The sequence below is a fragment of the Phocoena phocoena genome, chromosome 4 (genome assembly GCF_963924675.1).
Source record: "Phocoena phocoena chromosome 4, mPhoPho1.1, whole genome shotgun sequence".
Lineage (NCBI taxonomy): Eukaryota > Metazoa > Chordata > Mammalia > Artiodactyla > Phocoenidae > Phocoena > Phocoena phocoena.
In genome coordinates, this window is record NC_089222.1 from 80,968,212 (window position 1) to 80,994,725 (window position 26,514).

General features: G+C 44.3%; 1 protein-coding gene across 1 annotated transcript; it reads right to left on the reverse strand.

Moving 5' to 3' along the window:
* Positions 1-3,072: 3,072 nt before the first annotated feature.
* UPK1B (uroplakin 1B) lies at positions 3,073-25,903 on the reverse strand. The gene is made up of 8 exons (XM_065876314.1): positions 25,834-25,903; positions 15,941-16,028; positions 14,693-14,893; positions 12,292-12,366; positions 11,487-11,609; positions 9,923-10,102; positions 5,456-5,539; positions 3,073-4,007 (listed from the first exon to the last, which is right to left on the reverse strand). The coding sequence occupies exons 2-8, from the start codon at positions 16,007-16,009 to the stop codon at positions 3,957-3,959; spliced, it is 783 nt and encodes a 260-aa protein (XP_065732386.1). The 5' UTR covers positions 16,010-16,028; positions 25,834-25,903; the 3' UTR covers positions 3,073-3,956.
* Positions 25,904-26,514: the final 611 nt, after the last annotated feature.

The window sequence follows — 26,514 nt, forward strand, 5'->3', positions numbered from 1 at the left end:
GCTGTAATTGTGAGCACGTAGCAGTCACTTATTTTAGCAAAAAAAAAAAGGGTGTGTTTGGTATTCTGAGGGTGGCACGGTGACCTTGTTTTTGTGCTTGGACAGAATTATGAAGTGGCCTCACTTTGCCTCATTTTACGTGACCTTATCTGAGGCTGGTATTCTGTGAATTGTTTACGTCTAGCAGGAGAATAGCATGGCTTAGTTGTGAGTGCCAGGCTAGCTTCTGGATGTCAGGGGCTGCTCTTTTTTCAAGAGGAACTCAGGGTGGAGGCCACTAGAAAGTAGGGCATGATGGCACCATTTAACTCCAGGATTTGGCTATCTGTCTTTTTCAAAGGAGGTGTGTGTGTGTGTGTGTGTGTGCGCTTTGGGAGTTGATTGGGAGTGAGGGGGAGGGTGGGTTAGAGAAGGGCCTGGGAACTATACATTTCTCAGCAATGTGCCTTTTCCCAAGATGTTTTTGGATCTCCTCGTTGGATGTGGCCATTCAAGCCTTGTGATAAAAACGTCACATGTGAAAGCAAACTCAGTAGCTTACAACTAGTCTCCTCTGGGTTTCTTCTTTGATTCAGTCTCACATATAGGAGATGATAAGGATCTGCGTGAGGTGAAACAGGAAAGGGAAATGACACAGGACAAAGGAGGTTGTTCATTCTATAAAAATGAGAAAGCAGGGACTTCCCTGGTGGTGCAGTGGTTAAGAATCCGCCTGCCGGTGCAGGAGACGTGTGTTCGGGCCCTGGTCCGGGAAGATCCCACATGCCACGGAGCAACTGAGTCCGTGTGCCACAACTACTGAGCCTGTGCTCTAGAGCCCGCAAGCCACAACTACTGAGCCCGCAAGCCACAACTACTGAGCCGGCAAACCACAGCTACTGAAGCCCAGGTGCCTAGAGCCCGTGCTCCTCAATGAGAAGCCACCGCAATGAGAAGCCCGCGCACTGCAATGAAGAGTAGCCCCCGCTCGCCGCAACCAGAGAAAGCCTGCACACAGCAACAGAGACCCAACATAGCCAAAAATAAATAAATTTATATAAAAAACAACAACAACAACAAGAAATGAGAAAGCAGCTTAGTTTCCAGTTCCTCAACCACAGCCCGGCTTGTCAGTCATGTGGATGCGGGTGGGGTTTTAGAGGAGATGCGATTTTCAAACTCGCATGACTCACTATTCCTTCTTTCCCTCATGGGTAGTCAGACACTACCTGGTCTGCTGCTTAGAATGGGAGCAGTCCCCGCTTATTACAGCTGATGTGGGAAAAAAGTTATCGGGCCCAAAAAAATGAGCAGAGGGCTTCCTAACGTTCAGGGTGAACAGCCTGCCAGGAACCTGAGTAACAATCTGGGGAGGAAAAAGCCAACCGAGGAGCGTGATGACCTGTCTGGTATTGCAATCAGGTAAAACCTACCCCAGAGTCAGCCTGACCCATTTTTCAGTGTTAGGTTGGTAACTGTTCTTTGCCCACCTGATAAGCAGGCCTGTTGCAGGATTGGAAGGTTTCTCGAGATGGTTTTTTCTGGGTGTGTCTCAAGCCCGGCAACCTGCCAGCAACCCAGAGCCAGGCCCTACTGCTCTTCTCCCCCCGCCCTCCGGGCTGGTGGGGCTGGTGAGGGCCTCACCATGAACAGTGTGGCGTGGGTCTCGCTGTGAGCCCCACTTCTGTCCCAGAAGCCAGATGGAAGAGGGACAAGGCTGGGCTTCTAGGGAAGGTGGAGGGGATGGAAGCAGAAACTGGGCAGAGCACGAGCTGCCCTGAGATTAAACTGAAGACCCCCGTAGCAGGAAGTGCAGGAGTCCTGAACGGCTGGACTCTCCATAGGGAAGTCCTCAGGTCCGGGTCTGTCTCAGCTGAAAGGTGTATCCTCCCCAACTGCTGGGGGCTGGACATAGTAAGTACCTGGGTTCAGGGTCTTATTTTGTAGGCAGCTAGCTGGAGAGGGGGCGGACGGTAATGACCAATTGAAGACCCCTTGTCTTTCTAGTTACTCCGTGGTAGAGAAGGCAGGTGGTAAGATTTAACGAGCAGCAGGTGGGCCATCTTCTGCCACAATAGCTCTTTCCTGCTCTCACTGTTGCACTGGATTCTGCCAACTGAGATCAATTTCAGTTGTTAAGGAAAAATCTGCAGAGAAGATTAAGAGAGTGGGGACTAGCTGTCACTCACCCTTTAGTATGAATTAGCTTGCAAGAAGGCTTTCCCTTAACCTAGCTGAGATCAAGTCACAAGGAGAATGGAATCTAGTAGGGAGAGAATTTTGGAGCTCCGAAGCCTTGGAGGGGGAAGGCAGGAGTGGGTCTGGGACAGGATTTGCTCATGCATGAGGGCACTGGAAAATCCAGTTAGCAGCAGAAGAAGAAGGCACCAGAACACATGAGAGAGGATGGACAGAGAGAAGGGAGAGAGGTGCTTCAAAGCTTTGCCCAGAGTAAGCTCGAATTTCCTTCTCCTCCTCTCTTCAAAAAGACCACAGAGAGAACCTTCTCAGTCAAGTGCAGGTGTCATTTATCTTGACACCCCAAGCCCTGTCCTGGAGAGGCAAGTGAGGCAGGGGAGGGGCAAGCTGGTCGTGTGTCAGAGCAGGAGCGATCCGGCTGCTGCCCCCAGCTTTACCGCCCAGGTGCAGGCTATAGCGCCGCCCCCTCCTTGTCCCTCCCTGCCCCGGGGCTCAGACTGAGGCACAGGAACCTGGGTCGAGGCCTGGGAGTGGGCTACTCCATGTGACTGAGTCAGCTGCGAGTGGGACCCTGAAGTGACAGGTACATTTCCTTCCTAGGGGACACAGTTGAGCAGTTGGAGTCAGAGATGCAGGGGGAAAGGATCTGAGGAGCAGCAACTGCATCCCCACTTCTGGGCAAAGGGCAGCAGGAGCAAAAAGTAAACGTGGAAGTTCCAATCGTTCAACTGTACAGCAGGGTTACCCGGTATCCAGAGGGAAGCCACACCTGACTGCATTTTCCATCTCCTAAATTTTAATTCCCGTGAGCCTACTAAGCTCTTCTGTTGGAAGACCCATTTTGCTAGCCTCATATATGACCAATTATGACACTGGTAAAAAGAAAAGAAAGTGAACATATTTAAAAGCCTTCTTTATTTATAAGAGTAGACAAATGTTGTTATAAGAACTTCCTTCAGGATTGCAAAAGGAAACATAGATCAGAAGAGAAATATTTTGACAGTAAAAAAAATCACCATAAATCACCTATCTAACAGTGGGCTTGCTTCTCCCTTATTTGAAAGGGGCTTTCGGATGGGATGAGATTGGTAAATATATAACAGGTCCCTCCTTTGTCCCCCGGAGGCCACATACTTTTAATTAGTGGGAGAATTGAGGTTACTAACACCTATCACTCTGCAATGTCTGAGAGGAAACTTCAACCATTGTTCGCTCAAGATCGGGCATTGTCCTGGAGAATAAAAGGATCCCAAGGTGGCATTAAGAGAATCACTTGAGTCTCTGTAGATGGGAGCCACCATAGAACAAAGGCAAAACATATATTTCAGCAGTCTTTTCCTTAGTTCTCTCACGCGGACAATACTGAGATGAATGAAAGCCTTTGAAGGTTTCTTTTAGAAAGCAGAGAGAAATACAGGCAGATTTGCTGTCCAAATAGAGACTTGGCTTGCTGTGATAAGACAGGCTTCTCTGAATGTCTTTGTGCCCCCAAATTAAAAATAAACAGAGATGGCAATAGTTATTATCTACTATCCTAAACTCTCCCTTTCCTACGGTCTATAACAATGTTGCAGAATCCTAGATCAGGGTGAAATCATTAGTGGTAAGAATTTCAGGAGTCTGAGAGCCTAAAGAACCTAAAGAAACTCCACACCAACTGACTTGGCAATTTGAGGAAGAATGCATAATTTCCCGGGGAGCACAGAGGTGGAATATTAGGAGTTCCAGCACCAAATCCAGAGTCACTGTGGGGAGTGGTATGGTGGTTACACTTATTCTTAATATTCAATTCTGCTCCAGTAGAACATGGTACCCAGGAGAACCCAAAACTGGAATACAAAGGAAAAGAAAAATAAATAAGGAATTGTTTTAGAAACATCTGGTACTTGCAGAAAAATGATATGAGGTTCGTTCAGGCTCAGGTGACACTGGATTTTTAAGAATGATCTTGCCTTAAGCATCATCACAGGGGCAGAGGTGACTCTGAGTCAATCCTGTCACACAGTGAACCAATATTTTCCCAAATGACCAACTCATGATGTTCTAGAATCACGAATGGGTAAAAAATTTATGCAAACCGCAAGACAAACCAATGTAATGTATTTTAATGTAACAGAGTCCTAAAAGTTCTTTGATGAAGTTTCAGATTTCATATTGCAACTAACCTTTAAGAAACTACTACTTAGCAAGTTTTGTGTAGTACCAAAGGAGAATATTCACAATTATTTTTAGATAAGGCTACCAAAACACTTCTGTGTTTTCAACTACATACCAGTGTGTAGGATGGATTTCTTTCAAATCCTTCAACCTAAGCAACATATTATAACAGATTATATGAAGATGAACTATGAGAAGCCAGCTGTCTTCTATTAAAGCCAGACATTGAAGAGATTTTCAAAAATGTAAAAAAAAAAAAATACTGCCACTTTTCTCATATCTTTTTGTTTGGGAAAATAGTCACTTTTTTCCCACAGAAATATATTGTTAATAGTAACGTAATTCGTTTGTTATTTTATATGAATTAACACGTGTTTTTAAAAATTCTGTGTTAATTTCCAACAGGGTAAATATCAATAGATACAGCCCTCCATAGACAAAAGCTTTTGGGAGTCCTCAGTAATATTTGAGAGAATGTAAAAGAGTTCTGAGACCAAAAGTTTGGGACTGCTTCCTGAATGCAATGGCTCTTAATCCTGACGACAAGTTAGAATCATTTGGAAAATTTAAAAAAAAAAAAAAAAAAAAGAGACCTGGGTCCTGCACCTAGATCAACTGAAATCTGAATCTCAGAGGTTGGGGTTCAGGTATGCTTTTGTCCCCCAAGCTCCCCCATGAGGTTTAAATGTGCATTCAGGGCTGAGACCTACCATTCTACCCTCTTGCTGCATGTGCCTCACATAAGAGTGGTCAGAAGAACAAGGTGAGACTGGTGAAGGCAGCTCTTTGGTAGGAGGGAGGCAGGTTAGAGGAGGCATCTAGAGAGATGACTGTCTTTGATATCTACTTGAAATGAATTTATGAGATCTGGAGAGATGGAGGAGCACACAAGTGCATCCCAGTCAGCCAGAGAAGGATCTGGTTTGTAGGGGAAGTTCACGCCCTACCTCCCGAGGGAATCCACTGTCCTTGCCCTGGTGCCAGCAGCTTCTTGACTAGCCTTCAGGTCTAAGCTTTTTTTCTAGTCAGTCTAGCGTGCTTGGGTTAACCAGGGGCCATCTCAAGGTCTCTCCTTATCACTATCCTCCCAGAAATGAAACATGTGATGGGAAATACTCACAGTCCAACAGAGAATGGCAAATCCAAACCACGCAACCCCCCAGGCGTGTCGGTTCATTGGTCCAGAGATCAGTTCGTAGCAGCCCTGGAGGAGTGGGCGATTCCATATCCACATGAAAGGGACCAGAAAAGAGATGTAAGAGATGGGTGGGAAGCTGATTTGAATCAATGTCACCCCAAAATCCAGTTTAACATAACCAGGCTATTTCTACATTCCTGTGGACAAGTAGGCTGTGGTGCTGTACTGAAGAAATAGGAATAATCTATAGGAATAATCCTTATGAAGAACTATTCTATATCATATTTATTTGTTTTTTCATTCAATCTAACCGAGGTGCTGCTGTTTTAGCATAACATTTTTCTCATATTGAATATGTGGCAATGTAAAGTATTCTTAATAAAATTTGAGTTTTTTTCCTCTCCCCAAAGATTTTATTGCTGATTTGTTTGAGGGCAGGGTCACTTTTTGATTTGTTTTTCAGTAAAAGTTCTTCCAGTTAGTGAAAATTAGAGGCTTTATTTTTTAGTCATTAAAAGAACTCCTATACCATGCTTTGTAAACTCTCATTTGACATCATATTTCAACATATCTTTATAGTATTGTAGAAGAGCCACGGGGTGCGTGCGAGAGAGTGAATCATTCTTTATTCATCGCGTCATTCATTCATGCATGCCATAATCTGGTAAGTTTTATATGTAGCACATTCTGTTCTAGTCTCTATGCAAAGTACTGGAGTGATACACACGTACGGGGCTAGACCTGCCATCTGAGCGACCTCCACTAAAGCCCTTGGAATCACAGGAATGCCTAGGAGATGCCATGACCAGGCTGGTTTTATGAACACTGAGATCCAGAGAGAAATGTCTTAGAAAGGCTGACCTTGAAGTTTAGGCCCCGCCCAGGGTCTCCAGGTAGCCACTTGAAGTTCTATCCTTTCTAACCCTGCCCCAGTCCCTGGTTCATCCACTTGCATGTCCTGCCTTTGCTATATACGCCTTGATTTCTCCCCCATTTACACCTCTCCATCTACCTGACTCCCCCACTCACCTAGATGCTCAAATGAAAAATCTTGGAATTATCCTTAACTGTTTTTCTCTTAAGCAAACACTTTTGGGTTTAAAATATATCTCAAATCCAAACACTTATTACTTCCTGCTACCACCTTGGTCCACCACGGCCTCACTTCAGGATTCCTACAATCGCCTCCTGGCTGGTTTCCCTGAGGCCCGAGTCCACCCACGGTGCCCTACTAGTCTTTGTACAGTGCCAGAGGGATCCTTGTAAAACATGTCAGATCACTTCACCTTCCTTCTCAAGACCCCCTGAAAGTTTCCCACCACTCTTAATATGAAATTCTAAGTCTTCACAATGGCTATGAGGTGCTGTATGATATGGCCCTGCCTCTCTCTGTGACCCCAGCCGCCACCAGAGGAGGTTGTTTCACTGCAAAGCTAATGAGCTTGGGCTCAGGGCTGCTTCCTTGCAAGACCATTTCAAAGTCCTGTACCTAGTTTTGCATGTGTAGTTTAAACTGTTTTTCCTGAGGAGAACCCCTCCCCACAAAGCTGATAAGCTTCAGGCCCTACAAAATCTAGATTCATGCTTGCCTCCTACTCTTCCTTCACTTGTTCCAGCCTTGCCATACGGATGTTCCTCCAAAAAGCTAAGGGCCTCCACCTCAGGGCCTTTGCACTTGCTGCTTCCTTTTTACAGAACTCTCTTCTTCAATCTTTTTTAAGTGAGGGTCTCCTTTCCTCACTTAATTCAGAACTCTGTGCAAATATCATCTTAATAAAGCCTTTCCTGACAACCACAGAGAAAAATACCTTTCCCCCCATCATTTTCTATATCCTGCTTTATTTCTGCTCATGGCACTTATCACTACCTGGAATTTATTGTGTATTGGTTTGGTAACTTGTTTGTGGTCTGTCTCCCATACTACAGTGCAAGCTCTACGAGGGCAGGGGTTTTATCTTGTCCATTGTTGAATCTCTAGAACTTAGAACAAGTGTCTGGCACAAAGCAGGCACCTGATTAGGATGAATGGAATGTGATAAGAAGTAATAATTACAAGGATATTATTTGTGACACACTTGATGGTTCACAAACACTCCTATATCCATCACTCATTTGATCCCCCTGACAATCCTGGGAAGTGGTCATTTGTCCAATAATATGTATAAAAACCCACTTATGCCAGGTGCCAGGGACTGGGCTGGGCATTCAGCTGTGACAAGGCAGAAATGGGTGTTGCCCTCATGAAGCTCACAGACAAAAACCCCAGTTTTTCACCTCTTCTCATTTAGTGCCTTTCATGATGCTTTTTTCTCATTGTAGTGGCGCTTACCTTGATCTCCCTTAGTTCCATCATAATGCTCTTGAGGTGTATGATTAGAATTTGCATACAGCATTTTGGGGGCAGATGAGCCATGATGTAAGAACATATATATTTGCGTCTGACATGCTATGTGACATTTGGTGGGTTTCTATTATTTCTACACTTGTGACAACTTCCCTAGTTTTGTTAGCCTTTCTTTGTGCATTGCAGATCTCACAAAGCTACAGTTTGGATGTGAAAAAGGGTCATTCACCTCTTCATTTGCCCACCCACCAAACATTTATTGATGCCTTCTCTGTACCAGGCATTATGCTAAGTACTGAAGATACAGAATTGAAGGATGCATGGTCCTCAAGGAGACTCATAGAAAAAATAGGCTTGCAAACAAATAATTATATTTCAAGGTATCAACTGCAATAATAGAAGTAAAGTATATGAGGTACTGAGGTGGCGTACTTTGCTTTGTGGAAAAGGATTGTTATTGGAGAATTAGCAGGACCTGTAACTCGGAGAGAATGGTGGCATGTGGGAATCTGGGAGACCAGGGTAGGGAGAAGCAGGAAGGATGAGTAGATAAGAGATTATGTCAGGGGTGAAGAATGAGTGAGATTGAGAAAGTAGGAGCACAGGGAGTCAGGGACAGAGAGGAATTTCAAGATGCAGGAGTTTGGTGTGGGAGTACTGCTCAGTGACATGACTTTGTAGTTGTGGTATAGCTAGTGAGTAGAGGACGTGGTGAGTCCAAGGACTGTTAGGGAGGGTGTGACAAAAGTGTCCCTTATTACTAGAATGTTCTATGTGTGAGGGAAAATAGTGTGGCTGTGAAATAAACCAATCATCTGATGGCAAACGTCCTTTTTGGTCTCTTTCAAAGATATGATACAGTTTGTATGGAATTACAATCCAATCAAGATACATCTGCATGGACTAGTTCCAAGGCTGGAATGTTACAAGCAGTTTATTATTTCTCAGAGTGATCGTTACATTGCATATTGTGATTATAGGCAGTAAATTTAATTTTTTTAGCAGTCTGAATATAACTAATTAAAATGATACCAAAACAATGTTTCTAAAAGGCTAAATGAGGGTTGCTCTGAACAACTCTGCAAAATAATCTATATCACTCCCATGTCATTCTCCGGATTAATGCAACCAATCCTAGTCCAGGCACCCTTCCAGGGGTGGCATGATGACCAGCAGTGCCGTGTCGTTCATTCTGAAAATGCATTTTGTATTATTTCCTGCAAGACCAAAGAGTCCGGCATTTCTCAATTATTTAATGTACTGGCACACAACTCGCTTTCCTCGAAGTGGTAAGGCACAGCAGTGTAAGCCTCTCAGAGGCTGACTTCAAGTGTATGAGGATTCTCTTCAGGGCTTTTTGGGATTATTACCAAGTTCTTTCTTGGCTTAGAGTCTGGGCTCTGGAGCCGGGCTGCTAGCATTTGAATCCTGACTCTTCCACTTACCAGCTGCATGACCTTGGGCAAGGCAATTATTAGCATCTCTGTATCTCAGTTCCTCTTCTGTAAAATAAGGATCAAAGTGGCACTACCCACGGAGCCTTAAATGAATTAATATCTGTATTGCACTCTCATCAGGCTGGAAACACTTTTTCAAAAACCACTTGTATGTGAATTAGCTTCTACCCAAATCACCAATCTAATATTTTATTAAGACTATCCTACATTACCACTGAATGAGGTGGGTGGGTGTACCATTACTGCATCTACCCTCAGCAATTGCCTTTGTTTTGGAACTGGCAAAACATTCCTTTTGTATATCATCCCTTTCAATTTATGTTTTGCAAAAATAGAGTAAATCTTTGATATAAATATTTTTCAAAATACTAATTCTATACATTATACAAATAGTGTTCATTTAAACAAAATTGGATTCTGCTATTGCAATTCTCGCGTTCTGTTCATTTATTAAAATGTAAATTTTCCCAGATCAGCCCTAGATTAGCACTTACATTTTACTAACAGAGAAGGAAATAGCTAACATGAGGTTTAGGAAAAAGGATGCAGAATTCCTTAGTGAGAGACTATTACCTACAGTTAACCAGTATTTTCTTCATAAACAGCAGAAAAACCTCCTGGCAGGTCTTGGGAGAAGCAAGGACTCACCTGATTGTGATAGTATCCAGGTACCCCTAGTTTGCAGGCCTCCAGGTTGAGAGGTTCTTTAAGGTTGTTCATAACACAGCACTGACGAGGCCAGGGGTAGTCGGCATCGTTATTCTCAGTCCGGAAGGCAGAGGTGTATTTCTGCCAGTCTGATGGTCCATTTACACCACAACAATTGTCCTGTCAGCACATGAGAGAAACAAAATTCTCTTCCATAATCCTTGCTAGAGCCACCAAGGTGGCAACTGAGACTTTACGGAGAAAGAAGATATGGAAATTATACTGTATCTTACAATTACTAAAAATCCCCTAATGAGAGCTGAAGGTGTTTTTAAGGTATTACATTGTAGAGTTTGCAAAATACTTTTACATTTATTACCTTACTAGCCATTAATGAGCTCTGTAGCCTTTGACGAGTTAAACTTTCTAAGCCTCATTTTCCTTAACTGAATTGGGACAAATATAGTACCTACCTCACAGAGCTGTGTGAGGAATAAATTAGTCAATGCATTTAACACGTTTAGCACAATGCCTGGCCCATAGTAAACCCTTAAAAAATGTTAATCATTATTAGTACGAATATCTTGCTACAATAATGTGAAAGAGTTATAATTATTCTCATGTTACATACGAGCAAATTGAGAATCAGAAAATTAAAATTTTTGTGGTGAAGAAATCGTGAGTAATTCTTCTTGTTTTACTGTATTTTTAACATTTTCTGGAGCAATTATGTATTATTTTTATAATGGGGGAAAATAAACTGGAAAAAATAACCAAAACCTAGTGGCACATGGTTCTGCCTCTACATAGGAAAGGAAGGTCACTTAACACGTAGCTCATATTACTCTAGATAGAATTGAGGATAGGGGATAAAACACAATTCACATCACTTTCCTTCCATTTTATAAATTCTGCTAAAATGTTTCAAGGGAAGAAATAAATACTACTGCATCTCTCAACTTTTAAGATAAATATATTCAGCAAACTTGGTGATAAAGTGACTATCTTAAAAGCATTTTTTGGGGTGTACGCGGGCCTCTCACTGCTGTGGCCTCTTCCGTTGCGGAGCACAGGCTCTGGACGCGCAGGCTCAGCGGCCATGGCTCACGGGCCCAGCTGCTCCGCGGCATGTGGGATCTTCCCAGACCGGGGCACGAACCTGCGTACCCTGCATCGGCAGGCGGACTCTCAACCACTGCGCCAGCAGGGAAGCCCAGAGGCAACATTTTTTTAAATGTAAGTGATGCTTGAGTTCTAAGAGGCAGAGTGTGTGATTAATCTAAATTTCTTACCAATGTCATTACTCCTATAAATGGAAGCTAATCAACATCTTGGCTTAAAATAAAATATAGATCTAGGGGTCCCATTGAGTCATGTGTACACCCCCTAGTCCCTGCCAGTAAATGAGAGGAATAGAGGAACTTGCCTATGTCAAGTCTCTTTGTGAAGGAAGCCCCCTTGGAGGCAGTGGTCCCCACACTTTAACTTCATTCCTAACCATCCATATGCCCTTGGATACTGGTTTAGGTACCAAATGGCATCTCCCCAGGACTGCAGGCTTTACCTGGAGCATGAGCCTGTCCCAGGTCTTGGTGACTCCATTGTTTTTCCACTGGTCATCATTGTTCGGAGGACTGTTGTTTTGGTACCTCTCCAACATCTGCTTCAGGAAGAGGTTGGGTGTGAACTATTATGGGAGGAGGCAACACAAGAGGAAGAGTTAGCACAGTAATCCTCAAGGAGGCCAAGTGATTTGCTTGGCATGTTGCTGGGGTCCCTGAACATTGTCTCCTGGAGCAAAACTGAGCTCAGAGTCACTGAGTAGGGCTAGGGGTGGGAGTAAGGCTGCTCTGGGTGGCGGAAGTCCCCCTTGTAGGGAGAAGACCCCCATCTCCAAAGAAATTCCAGTGAGTTAAGGGTAGACAGGCATTGTGGGGTGGCCTAGGCCAGGGAATGGAAAAAAGGAGAGAAAGCAGGGTGCTGGATGGGAGGGTGTCTCAGATGTGGTGGATTCCTGCTCATCCCAGTGGAAGGCCAGTGGCTGTGGCAGAGCAGTGAAGAGCACGGCGGTGCAAGCTTGGGCCCTGGGAATCACATGGCCCGGATTCAGGATCCCACTTTCGCTTACCAGCTGCGTAACCTTGGACAAGTTACTTTATTTTTTAAGTCTCATTTTATTTTTATTTATAAAATGAATACCTGTTTCATAGGGTTACTGTGAGGGGAAAAATTATATATTTATTATTAATATGCATATTACAATGCCTGGTATAGGGTGAGGGCTTAATATGTGTCAGTTATGATAGTGTTATGATGGTAATGACGATTCATATGGTCATTTCTGCTCTGTCTTTTGAGGTTGTACTCACAAAGTCTCGTTGTGTTGCTGCTGTGATACAAGATGCCACTTCAAAGCCGTATACAATAAACATCAGAAGGAAATACTGGAAGGGAAACAAATGGAATACAAGAATTACATCTACCTCCGAAGAGAGTTTTTTGTTTTTACAAATAACTGTTATGTTTTCTGCAGCACATTCACCTAAATATAATTTCCTGATCATTTACATAATTATTCAACAAACCCTCGTTGATCAGCTGCTTAGAGCCAGACTTGGTGCTAGGTGCTAATCAGATCAACTCTTCTCCTTTCCCCAGAGAACAAACAACTATTGAATACAAAGCTTTCTCAGTTCAGTACCCTGCATTTCCATTTTAACTGGGAAAAACATACAAGAGAATGAACTGGTGTGCGTGTGTATGTGTGTGTGTGTTCGTCCAATGGCTGGCAAGAGAATCAGTGTAGCACACACTATGTAGAGCCTCACAACTCCCCTCTCATTGGGAGACATTTTCTTTATGGTTTACTGAGAATTGAGGATTACCGAGGTCAAAGATGAATAGGGCTGCGTTTAATAACCGTCTTCCCACTTGGCAACGTCCAGTCTTATTAGAGAGAAGCAGGCAGCCTCCGGGTACACAGCTCTTCACCAGCATCTTGTCTCACTCACTCCCACTCCAGCTGCATCAGGTCAGTTGAGTGAAACAGCGCATTGTGTGTTTTGTTGCTGTGTGTGTGCGCGTATGTGTGTGTGGTAGAGTACGCATGCACACGTGATGGCTCCACAACACACTGCCCCTGTTTATGGCTGGCAAATATCTGAAGGACAAATGTTCTCCGAAGCTGGGACGGGGACTCTTTGCACAAGTCCTATCTTTGCTGTCCTCAGCCTTCCACATACGTTTATGGTGCTTGGGTTCTTCTGCGGAAGGGGCGCTGCGGCGGTGTTAGCGGAGGAGCGCAGGGCAAACGGTTCTCCCTCCCTGGGCAGGGGCGGTTCTCAGAGCGGCGCCCTCTGCTGCCCTAACCATTCCGCCCAGAAAAAGGCTTTGGCTACTGTTAACACCAGTTAACAGCAGGAGCCCCTTCAGAGGCCTCATAGCATTGCCTCCCTCTGTATTAGCGGCTGCATTGCTCTTTGTCGAGAGCTTTGCTGGCTCCCTTTAAAGAGGCTCAGAAGCCCCTTAGAGACGCTCCAGAAAGGAGGCACAGGGTGCAGGTGTTCTCTCCTCCAGCCGCGTGGAGGGCACGCTGCTCCATCTCTTTGCCAGGCATGGTGGAGGATGTTCCCGGCTGTGCGAGACACACATGACCGGCCCAGAGTGAGGCTGGGATGCAGCTGAAGCTCTTCTCTAAGGACACCTGCCCCTTCTTTACCTTTCCCTGCATTCCTTAACCCCACCCTGAAAAAGTGGGTTCTTTTGCCCTGGAACTAACTCACACTAAAGACCCAGAGAATGTAAACATTCTACATTCCCTAGGTACCAGGATGATGTTAGTTCACAGGAAAAGCCAACCAACAAGCACCTTAGCTTGCTGGACTCGTTCCATGAAGGTGGAACTCAGGTCCTGCAGCCTTTGGCTAGGAGAGTTATTTCAGGTAGGGAGTGGGGATGGGGCCCCATCACAGGGTGAGAAACTGCTGTTCTGAGCACGGGGGAAGGGAGTAGAAGTTTAGACCCAACACCGAGGGTTCTTAGCCCGGCTGGCTGCAAATTTGCTCCCATCTGCAAAGGCAGGGCACAACCTACTGTCTGAGGTTTGGGGCAGAAGCCTCCCTATGGGTCCACAGAGTTAGAGCCTCCACAGGCAGGTGGGAGCTGCAGCTGTTCTCTACATGTTGCCCAGCATGGGTTTCTAGGGTCCCTGAAAAGCAGAGTGAATGCGTGAAATGGGAAGTGTAGGCCATCCCACAACATCATCAGCCTTGAGCTCAAAAATGTCTACAAAAGCTCATGCTTTCTCTTAAAAATTCGTGCATATTTTGTGATTTATATCCTAATATATCAACACTTGATCACTATTAAAACAATATTTTAAACTACTTACTCTCAAGAGAAAAAGTCTAATTATCAAGTTCTCACTGTCTCTCCTTTGGCCTGTGTAGCTCCTGGCTGTATCTGTTGGGTCCATGCAGACACCAGTCAGAGAAGCGAAGATCTGGAAAATACTCAACAGGTGACCTCCAGGTGTCTCCCCTTCAGCTTCTCTTGTTCTGGACTCTTCTGGACTTCCCATAGAGGAGAGCATCTTTGACCCCACTTGGATAATCTTCACTGCAGGGAGGGTCTTCCCCTCTACTCCCTCCTCACCTGGCACTCTGTGCTCCCGCCTATCCCACTGAAAACCGAAGCACTGTGCTCAGGGAAGAAGAAACAATCCATCTAAATTGGTCCAGGAGAGAAATGTAGAGAGTTTTAAGGTCTTACCACCAGAAGAAGTTTCCTGTTGGATTTCATGATGCCTGCAATGCCCAGGACAGACAAGCAGAAGAAGCAGATGCCGACAAACATGCCAATCCAGGCTGCCCCATAGATGTCATCATTGTCAGTGGCTTCAAGCAGCGGGTAGAGGCTGTGTTGGTCGGATACAAAGAAGATGCACTCTGCAGTCAGGGCGATGCCGCACATCTGGGGGCAGAGGGGGTTCTGTCAGGCTGGCGGCCATGAGAGCGGCACTGGGAAAGGGGTAGAGGAGTAGGGGCATGGTGGTAAGAGAGACTAACTCTGTCCCCTGCATAGGCTTTGAGCAACTGACTTAAACTCCTCATTGCCAGGAAGTCAAACATCTCCTTCCATCCTACGTATTGGTTTCATGCCTCCTTCCACATTTCGCTCTATCTTCTCGCTCTTTGGCAGGAGACCCAGACAATTTCAGACCATCTATAAAACCCCTGGGGCATGAACCGCTCAAACAATGACTTCTTGTACGAAGATAATCTCTCACTCCCATTCCCACTGCCCACTGTCCATATTCCTGGATTGTAATATTTAAACTGGTCCTGGTCATGTTCTCTGTGCCAGAGAGCCATGGAACATTAGAGCTGGGAGGAACCTTGGTGGTTATCTTTCCTGCCCCCTGGATTTCATAGATGAAGGATCTTGGCCCTGAAAGGCAATGACCTGTCCGGAGTCACGCAGAGTCATAGTCAGGGCTGGGCCCAGAGCCAGTGATCCTGATTCCTAAGTGCTCTCACCACACTGTGCCCACGCAGCCTGGCCTCTGAGTTACTCTTACATCCCAGTACTGACCCCCCCGCCCCCGTGTGACCAGCACAGGAAGATGCAAACATCTGTCCCCAACAACCTTAACAGTGGAGGCTGTGGAAATCAAACCAAGGAGGGATAGGAAAGACACACCAAAGCATGTGTGTTGAGAGTGCTTGGACACGGACTGTGGTTAGCGTGGTTGCTTTTAGATTCTTACGTTTTAAAGTTGGGAGGGAAATCTCTCTTTTTTTTTCCACATGGTCTTTTGATATAGTACATAGTTATATAGGATTATTTAAATAGTTAACTTCTAGTTAGCATGTTTTACTAACACACTTCTTAAAAGGAAGAAAAGATGTAGGGAACCAGTCATTATATCATTATTTCCCTTTAAACTCTCACTTTCGATTGATCTAAAATCATAATTACAGGAAGAGCAGAATTTCCTGGAAAATACTCATTACTTACACCAATAATCACATTTTCAAAAATCAGCAGGCCCTGGAAGCAACGAACAGTGGAGTCATCTTTGGCCATCTTCACGGTTTCCCACAAGCTGAGGACACAGCCGAGAACATCACAACTCGTTAGGAGCAGGGGATGAAGACTGCTGCTGCAAGTTCCACAGCAGAACTAAGTCACACCACCGTGCACCGCCTTCTCGTGTTCCAGAGCACCCAAACCAAGTCATGTGATCATTTAGCCATGGAAGAAGTTTGGTTATTCAGTTCAGTGATCACAGTAATTTTACAAAGGAGAGAAAAAAAAGTAAAGCCAGCCTGAGTCTAATCACCAACTTCCAGCAGTTCTTTAGGGTATGGAACATACAGACTGCATCCTTCTGAGTGATGAACTGAGGCCCCATAGTCACCGAGGGCAGACCGGAGGTGGTGATGAAGCACACTGAAGGTCCCTGGTATGGCTCTTCCTGCCCTTGGTCACGGCAAACGGAAGCCCAAAGGATAAACCTATGGGCAGAGTGGGCAACTGGTTCCCATACGGACTCCGGGCAGCGGTTAAAACCCATCATTTTCAGAATGTATTGTTATCTTCAAATATAGTTGGCAAATTAAAAATACCCCGTCACATAAGCGGGGGGCAAGGAGAGAAAGAGGGGTTAACATTAGTTCCTTCTCTATGCCACTCTACTAGGTAATTTACATACACACATGTCATTCTCATAACCTAATTAGGTAGAAGAAGAAAAAAGGTGGGGAGGCTCCAGTTTGCAGATGAGGCAACTAAAGCTTAAATTGGTAAATTAAGTTCCCCGGGGTCATACAACCAGTAAGTGGAAGAGCTGGGCTGGAGGCCTTGGTCTGTGTGGCTCCAGAGCCCAAGAGCTTCTCCCCAGCGCATGCTGGCTCCCAGAAATTATTTCCAAGGCTTAGCGCTGTGTCTGGCACTTTAAAAAGCGGGTCTCTCCCTCCCTGAGGATCCTCTGGAAGGAATACAGGGTAAGTGTTTGGGTGAATTATTTTGGCCTCTGCACTTGAATTACCTTGAGATAAGCCATCCACATCTTTCAGTGGTTTGTTAATTAAATTAACTATCCACTTCATCCACTCAGGCTCTAAATCAAAATGGGTTATATGACACAACTTGCATTTTGAGGGACACAAAGATATGTAAGAGAGATTGTTGTGTTCTAGAATTTCAGGCTTTAGTAGGGAAGCTGTGTTCCCAAATCATTATAATTTGTCTAATAAGACCCTAAGTATCGTGGGAGTTCTGAGGAGGGAAGAGGTAAGGCGTGCAGAATGTATATGGTTTTGATGGGTCAAGAAGAGGTGGGTGGGAGTGGGAGGAAGATGGGGGTGACATTCCAGGTAGAAGGAAAGGAAAGGTCAGGGAGTAGAGGCTTAGAAGAGTAAGGAGCCCAGGAGATAACACACTAGCCAGTTTGGCTGAAGTTCCGGCGTGCGTGGGAGGGAAGCCTTCTATTCGACTCAGACCTTGCTAAATTGTAACTTCATTGTTACACTCTAAAGTAAGTATTCACAACCTTCCAAGTAATCTTAAACATCTCTAAATATTTTCCCTTACCTGTTCACCTGGGCAGTGGTGGGAACTGGAGTTGAAATTTATGAGAGTTTTCTGGCCCGGAACTGGGCACATGGTGTACTCCATCAGTGTTTGCCAAGTGAATAGAAGAAATGGGGCCATAGTTACAAGATCCTCTGCGTAGCTTCTGCTTAGAAATGCCATTCATTTCTTTCCGCTTGGAAATGTCATTTCAGGCTTAGAAATGTCATTCATTCTTTCCCGAGATTGTTGCACACTAGACGGAGTGGAGCCTGAGCGCCGCGAAGGAGTTAATGCACAACCTCCCCCGACGGGGAGCCTTACTCACGTAGCTGGATCAGCCACATTATAAAGTTCCTCACTGGAATGCACAGATATTGCTCCTGACCAGTTGGGTTACTGTCTAAACTAGAGACACAGATAAACAGACCATGAAAGGTAGAAGTTCAGACAACACAAGTACATAGAGAGTAAAGGGCAAAAGAGGCCCAAAGCAGCCCCATTATCACCCAGTACCAGTTAGGACCCATTTGCAGATAGCAGCCTGTTTATGGTCATTAGCTGGGCTTAAAGAACAGAAAGAAGACAATTTGTTCTTCAAGGAATTTAAAGTGTGATTGTAGCAACATGGCTGTACAGCAAAAATGACTGTACACTGTAGAATAAAGGAGGAAAGTAGGGCTACGGAGAAAAAGGAAGAAGACAGGTAGGTCACCAAAGAAAGAGGGCTTTATTGGTCCAGGAGGAGCTCCTGAACAAGAGAGCTGGCCCCAGTGACCCAAATATATCCTGTAACGATGCATACTTTCCCAAAGATGACTCTGACACACAGAGTTTTTAAAAAGGGGAAGAGACATATGAATACTCCGTGGAAGAATTGCAAGTCAGAATTAGGGTGGGGAAACGCAGACCAGAGTGGGAAAAAAGAAAGAAGGAGACAGGTGGGAACTTGGTGTGAGGAAAAAGGAGAGTAAAGTGAAGAAATCTAGACAAGCATGAGGTAGGAGATGCCAGGGAGGGGCATCTGATTTAGGAAGGCAGGACTGTGTGGATGGGCACAGAATGCTGAAGTGGCTGCTCACTAGATGTTTCTCCTTTTCCACTACGCGTTCCTTCTCCTCCTTCAGCGGTGCATAATAACTTAGATAATGGCACAAAATAAAGTGATGGTGAAAGCTGTCATTTAATGTCCTCAGCACATGCTGGCACTCTGTGTTCATCCTCTCAACAGACCTGAGAAATGGGTATTTTTACCGAAATCTGTCCTGGTTTCTTATTGCTGTTTTAACAGATTACCACAAACTTAGTGACTTCAAACAACACACAGGGAATTATCTTATGGTTCTGGTGGTCAGAAGCATGAAATGAGTCCCATGGGGCTAAAATCCAGGTGTCAGCAGAGCTGTCCTCCTACTGGAGGATCTAGGGGAGAATCTGTTTTCTTGCCATTTTGCAGATGCAGAAAATGAGGCTTAAAGGGATTAATTGCTTTGCCCAAGGCACGTGGCTAGAAAATGCAAAAGCGGAGACTCAAACCCAGATCATTTAAGTTAACACTGCAGTTTGTAAAGACCTGCCAATATGGCTAATACTTTCAGTAGAAGAAGAAACACCTGGCTTGTTTCCTCGCCAAATCTGGAGCAGAGAGAGTAGGTACCACATTTCCCTGCTCAGGTGATCCTGCCTTTGCAAAGGTCAGAATCACTGGGCCTCTCTTCGCTCACTTCTCTAAGTTCTTGCCTCCTTAGCCCCTCAACACTGCACTCATATTTGCACATTTGCCCCAAACCCAGAGCTGCACCCACACGTTGTTCCAGAAAATCTGTCTAGATGTATTCCAGACCTGCACCTTTCTCACACACCCCTTGGGAACAAAATTCTTAGAAGAGATACAAATGTGCAGGTCAGTGTGAGAGCCAGCATTTCATAGCCTCTCCTCGGCCACTTGTAGTTGACTAGGTTGTTGTCTAGAAGACGTAAAATATTTATTGCATCCCCCAAACAGCCACAAATGTCAAGAGGGGTGGCAGTTAGACAGCCAAGTGTAGGCTTCTGGCAGCTCGCAGGGTGGTCTACTGGCTGTGGTCTAACAGTGAGCACACCGCACTTGGTGTTAGACAGCCAAGGTTCAAACGCAGTCTTGCCCAGTCCTTACGGTGTAACCTTGGGCAATGCCACTCAGTGTCTATTTCCTCACTTATAAAATGGGTAAAACACAACTTGTTGATGGGATTGTTGTGATCACTGAGATAAAAGATGTCGAAGTGATTGGTAAACATCAAGATCATTTACAAGCATGAATAATAACTAGAGGAATATTTAGGAAGGGAAGGCTATTGGGCTGTGGCTTTGCTTTATGTACCAGTGACCCCTGGGGCCTAGGAGGGAGGTTTTAATGGTTACTGATACCACAGCCAAAGGCGTCTAGGTTGAGGTGAAGCAGCCTCTTTCACACCTTCTTCCTGTTCCCTACTCAAGGGCTGCTCTGTTGGAGGGTGCTAAAAGCCTTACCCATCTCCCATCTGTGCCCCTTTTTATTTTCCATGGAAGGATTCATTGGCTGGGGGAGAGGGGGGAAGCTCTTTGGGAGAGGGAAAAAAGCCTCCCAGTTGTGCTTGGGGTATGGCCAGAGTCAGGTACCAAACAGCACGTCCCTATGGCAGGGGCCCTCTGCACATTGCACCAGCATTCCTGAACAGTTAACACCACCATTGGGCCTCATCCCTAGGCTTTGGCCAGCTCTGGAGCCTCTGGTCCAGATTATGAGGTGATGCAGAGATGACCCTTGAGGTTCCTCCTCTGTACTGGGGCTGCTTCCCCCCTGACACAGAAATTACTCAGGGAGGACTCTGTTCTGCTCCCCTTGTGCGTTATTTCCTCCTGGTATCAACCTATGAAGGGCTTCCTGCACTTTACTGCAAGAGTCTCCAAAGCAGAAGGCGGCCCTGGGACCCTGTTTTATTTGTCTTTTTCAGTCCAAAGTGGCACAGCGCTTTACATGTGGTAGGCACTCAATAAATTATTTTACTCAGTAAAAAGGCAGATGACATAAATTTTAAAAATGTATATTTGAGTGAGAAGAATATATGAGTGAGTTACTTGCCTAGACCTTTATTGCAGAGCAGGTTAGAGTACGGTGAAGTAGAAAGAGCAGGGGCTTTGCACAAATCTAGCTTTGAATCTTAGCTCCACCACTTAGAAGTTTTGTGGCCTTTGGTAATTACTTAATCTTGTAGAGCTTTATCTCTAACTGGGTATTGCAATACTTAACTAAAAGGGGTACTATGAAAATTACATGAGAATATGTGTGAAGTTCTAACACAATATTAGTTACCCAACCAATATTCATTTCTTTACCTTTGCCTCAGTTTCTTGAAGCAGACGGACCAGAACAAACAGTGAATGATGAAGGCATCTAAAACTAGTGATTTAATTTTGTTTTAAAACAGAGCCACATAGGGAATGTAAATTGGTACAGCCACTGTGGAAAGGTTTCTCAAAAAACTGAAAATAGAACTACCATATGACACAGCAATTTCACTCCTGGGTATATATCTGAAAAAAAGCCCCCCTAATTCAAAAAGGTAAATGCACCTCAATGTTCACAGCAGCATTATTTACAATCGCCAAGATATGGAAGCAACCTAAGTGTCCATCAACAGACGAATGGATAAAGACGTGGTATATATATACAATAGAATACTACTCAGCCATAAAAAAAGGATAGAATTTTGCCATTTGCAATGACATGGATGGACTTGGAGGGTATTATGCTAAGTGAAATAAGTCAGACAGAGAAACAAATACTGTATGATGGGACTTCCCTGGTGGTGCAGTGGTTAAGAATCCGCTGCCAATGCAGGGGACACGGGTTCGAGCCCTGGTTCAGGAAGATCCCACAGGCCGCGGAGCAAGTAAGCCCGTGTGCCACAACTACGGAGCCTGCGCTGTAGAGCCCGCAAGCCACAACTAATGAGCCCACGCGCCACAACTACTGAAGCCATGCCTAGAGCCCGTGCTCCGCAACGAGAGAAGCCACTGCAATGAGAAGCCCGTGCACCACAACGAAGACCCAGGTGCTCCCTACAGCCTCAGTTCAAAGGAGATCCCTCCAGAGCCCCTGCTCCACCACAAGCTCAGCCATAGGCTCCTTTTTGCTTCCTGGTGCCAGATGGCTTTGTCCATCCATTCTCTCCTGCTAACCAATCTCTCCAAATCCAAATTTCTCCTCTCCTACTCTGTTGCACTTAAATTTGAGAACTTTTTGGCTTTTTAGCTCTTAGAGACAGACTAATGACTTCCCTTTCCCTGTACCTACAGTATTTGTCCAGACCCAATCATTTTATTCTTTCTGGCCCATGGAGGGGAGGCTGGACAACCAAAGAGATAAAGTACAAACTCCTCAGCTTATATTCAATCAGTACCAACCAGGCTCCAAATGGCCAGCTACTTACCTTCCTCTGCTCCTCTGAGTGGTCTCTCATTTCTTCTTCTTGAACTCTTTACCACCTTCTGAAGCTCAGCTAAAAAACGTTTTCTTTCCCCAACTACCTTTGCCCAGAATTATCCTTCCTTCTCTACCTACCTCTCTTGCCCCAAGCAAACAGCTCTCCAAGCGAGCCCACACTGGGTCCTGTTTGGTGGATGTGTGTGTGTGTGTGTGTGTGTGTGTGTATGTATGTGTGCGTGTGTGGCTTTTCTTCCCTACTGGCCTCTGCTACGGCAATCTAACGTGGCACCTCATTACCGTTTTTCTTTTTCTTTCTTTTTTTGTTACTTCTTTTCTTTACCCAAGTTTGTTAATAAGTTAATTCTGAACCCACAAAGGAATAGATTGCTGTACATTTTAAAAACTCATTTGACAAATAATTGCAGTAAAGAAACAAAAATTATACACTTCAAATTACTTGATGAGTAATACACTTAAAAGTCAGTGACTATACTCCTAGTAGTTTTGTCTTACTGAGAAGGTATGTGATTAGGGAGAAATTAAGATGTCATTTATCTCAGGGCCATTATTGACCATGTGCCCTTTCATAGCATGATTGAATATCAGCTCTGGCTGCAAACCGAGAGGCTTCATAGTCAGCTCCGTCATGGCGCAGACAAGGAAACCAAAGCTCTGGGAGGGAAAGTGACTTGTTCAAGATCATCGATATGTCATTTTCAGGGTCAAGATTTCAGTCTTGATCTCCTGACTCTTAAACCAGGCCTTTGTATTGAATTTGTTGCTGATCTTTCTTCTTTTTAACGTAGGGAGATACCACCTCCCTTTATGTTTCTTTAAAATTAAGAGATACTCCCCTGCCCTTTTTCCTTACAAGTTTAGCCAGAAGGGGAGTCACATAAACAAAGTTGACAAGGTGAGAACCTTCTACCCTCAACCTCCATTCAAAGTGTTCCTCACTCTTCACTCTAATTTCCAAATTCCCATAACTCAAGAATACTCCTTTGCTCCTGGTTAAAATGCAAATACATATAAAAGAGGCACCGTGAGCCTCATGAGCCATCGATGTCAATGCCTCATTGTGAATGGTTTTAGTAGAAACCGTTCTTGTATTTCCAAAGGGAGAGGGAAGACACTCTGACAGGGAAAGAGGCCTGAGGAGAGAGAAGAGACGAACAGATGAACTTCCTAACCTATGATTTGGGGGCTTCGGGCTGTGAGTAGAGACTGACTCCTGATAATATGGTGTATCTGCCCTTCCCCCCTTCCATTTTAGCTCCCAGTATGGATGAGCTTTTCAAATATGGGGTTTCCTGAAACTTTCCTGTGTTATTCCAAAGCAGTGTTTCCTTCATATATATTTGATTTTTTTTTCTTTTTCTTTTTTTTTTTTTTTTGTTATTTGGGAGAGCTAGTAAGGAAGTGGATGGGATGGGGTGAATTTTAAAAAATGGGATTGGTAGCGGGCAGAGGATGGAATAGCAGCTGTCCCCCTTCAGAGACGACATTGCCCCTGCCTGAAAGTGCACAGTTCACCTCAAAATGTTTTCCACACACAGGAACAGCCCCTGTGAGCCCCACCCTATGGAAGACTGCCCAGTGGCCTGGCACCATGATGATTTATTCAAATTGCACAACCTCCAGGGAACTCCTTTGCTCTGAGGAGTACAGAGTTTTGAAAGGCTGGAGTTTTCTTTATGTATTTTTCTTGTGTCTTCATTCAGTTTGTTTTCTTCTAAAAATTATTCATCCCTACAGTGTTGATGTTTCCAGACACATTGAATAGGTCTAAACACCACTGCTTACTAAACAAACCAATTTTCAAAGCAGGAGGAAAAAGAAGTGAGACTCACCCATCAAGCATGAGATCATTTTTTCAAGCTCATTACCTCTTTTCCTCACCCAAGTTTGTTGGACCAGAGAACACACAAACCACACCTCACACTTTAGCTCCTATTAGTGAAATTTGGATTGACAAAAGAAAAAAAAGGAGAAATAGGAGAGGATGAAACAGATAAGAGGCTATTGCCTTAGCCCAGATTCTGAAACCCAGAACAAGATTAGACACTTGTATGACTCAGAGATGGGGATAAAGATGGCTGTGGAGATTAGATCAGGGTAATTGCTGGTCTGCTTACACTTAGGGGATGACGAGGTCGTGGGAATGATGAAAGGAGGAGCCTTTTCCCATGGCCATGACCCCCATGGCCCACAGCAGCCATTCGTTTTTCTTGCTTTACAGCTCTAAACCTGCTCTGACCAGTGTGGTGACTAGTAGAGGCTTGTAGCTATTTAAATTCAAATTAATTCAATTAAATAAAATAAAAAATTCAAATGCACTAGCCACATTTCAAGTGCTTAATAGGCAAATGTAGAACATTTCCGTCTTTGCAGAGTTCTATGAGACAGCACTGCTGTAGATCCCTGATGCTTGCTGTGCTGAGCTGTCACTCACTCACCTGAAGTCATGGAGTAAGATGTAAGCAATGGCTCAGGCCTTCTCAGCCAAGTGAGGACCTCGGGTGTGGGCAATGCCAGTGGGATGCCCAGCCCCAGGGCAGGAGTACCATGGAGATTCCTTGGGGCAGGTGAAATTAAGACACCTCCTCATGAATTTGATCTCTGCCCCGGTTAGGTAACAGTGACGCACCAGGGGTGTGGGTAGCCTTCATGGCCATGAGGCTCAGATTTCAGCATCAAGGGGAAGCATATTCTAGGGCTGATCAGTGTTTGCTCTTCCTAAGAATGTAAGCAGGAGAGGTCAAAAGAAATTCCGAGTGTTCATTTGTTTTTCTTGACTAGATGATGCCTAAGATCCCCTGTGTACTTACAAGTCTATGATTCTTTCCAGATAGTTAAAAAATAATATAGGTGATTGATTTATAAGCCCATTGTTGCAGAAAGCAAAAATAGTCTGTTGTAGTAGAAAGAAAAATAAGGAAAATTTCTCCTTATTGAGAAAGATTAATAAAAAAAAGCCAAACATTTTTTATAAGGTTTGAAAACTATACGACCCAAGTTATATATATAACTTAAAAAATATATATATAAAATTTAAGTGAGTTCTCCTTATGCTTGGCAATTCTATTCAGGCAAAAGTGATCAATAAACATTATCTTTAATTTAAAAAAAGACATTAAAATTCATAAAAATTCAAAATGTCATAAATATCTTTAAAGCTAGTTATAAGTGGGGTTTTAAGCTCATAAACATAAAATGATACTGTTATTATTTGAAACTTAATCTGTATTATGTGTAGAAATGTTGTTAGAACAAAAAATACAACCTGCAAATCCTGGTGGAAACACCAACTGGTGAAGAGTAAAAATAACCTATGTAAAACTAACATTGTGTAGATAAAAGCTAATTTGTTGACCTATTTCAACATTTATTAAGCAGAACTGTTTGCCAAGAAGAAGCATGAGTAAATTGCCTCACAAATCCCATTACGAGTAGACAGGACCAAATGATTTCTGACAAGAAGATTAAGAAACTTTCTGTCTGCTAGGCTAATTTTCCTTTTGCTTTTTTAACTCTACATGGAAACTGGAGGTCCTTAAAGGTGTCTGTCTATCTGAGATTTAATCAGGAGATAGAGGTTTTCCCAGGGTTCTTGGATTTTTCTTGGTCTTTCTGTGAAGAGGTGGAAATGTGAGGTGGAAATCAGGATGGGTGAATAACACCCCCTGGAAGAACTTTATCTCAGTTCTGAGAACTGGACAATATCAAAGGGGTTAAGAAAGCAGTTTGTACAGTTTAAAGAGAACAGAAGAGTCACAATATCCTAAATTACAAAAAATGATAGACTCTGTTCATCAGGAAATGAACTTCTTCCCCAACCACTAAGAGTGCAGTTATCTTCCCTGCCCAGTGGAATGGATCTACTCACCTGTCCTCTCCCCCTCTTCCACCTCCTGGTACTGTGCCGGCCCACTGTGCACACTGCTCTGGCCTGAGGTGCTTTTCTACCCTGTACCAATCCTTTGAACCTCTGGGACCAGGGGAGGGTGGTCTGTGATTGGGAGAAGGCACCTCACATGGGCTGAGCCCGATGTTGCCTGAGCCTGCCTTTCTGAGGCCGGAAGTAACAGGAAACTTTCAGCCAGTAGATTTCTGCTACTTTGGAATGTGTGACCCTGACAGATGCAAGCACCTTCTGGATTCCTCGGAGGTCTGGGCTTCCTCGAACACACACTCAGGGCTTTTGTTTTGATTTTGATTTGATTTGTTTCTACCAGCGTGATTTAATGCTTAATTCTGCTCTTATGCATTAAAAGTCCTATCCACTGTCCCAATTCTTCACAGTCAGGCTGGTACACATTTATGTGTCCAGGGTCATGTCTAATTTCAGTTTCTATATCTTGCAGACTCTACATTTACGGGGAGAGTACTTGCCCAAGTAAATGCTCCCACTGAGTTGGTCCAAAGCCTAATAAGGGGCAAGAGATCTGGAAACAAAGATTACAAGATAGAGAGAGGGCTCAAGTACTCATCTGATGTTATTCAATTAATTTCTCTCTTCCCTTCCTTTTTCTTTCCTTCTTCCCTCTGGAGCCGCCACGTGTCATAA

Coding starts and splice junctions, on each gene's coding strand:
- UPK1B (XM_065876314.1), bottom strand. CDS start 16,009: ATGGCCAAAGATGACTCCACTGTTCGTTGCTTCCAGGGCCTGCTGATT. Junction 10,103..11,486: donor GGGACAGGCTCATGCTCCAG/GTAAAGCCTGCA, acceptor ATGTGCTGACAG/GACAATTGTTGTGGTGTAAA. Junction 4,008..5,455: donor TTGCCATTCTCTGTTGGACT/GTGAGTATTTCC, acceptor TTTGTATTCCAG/TTTTGGGTTCTCCTGGGTAC.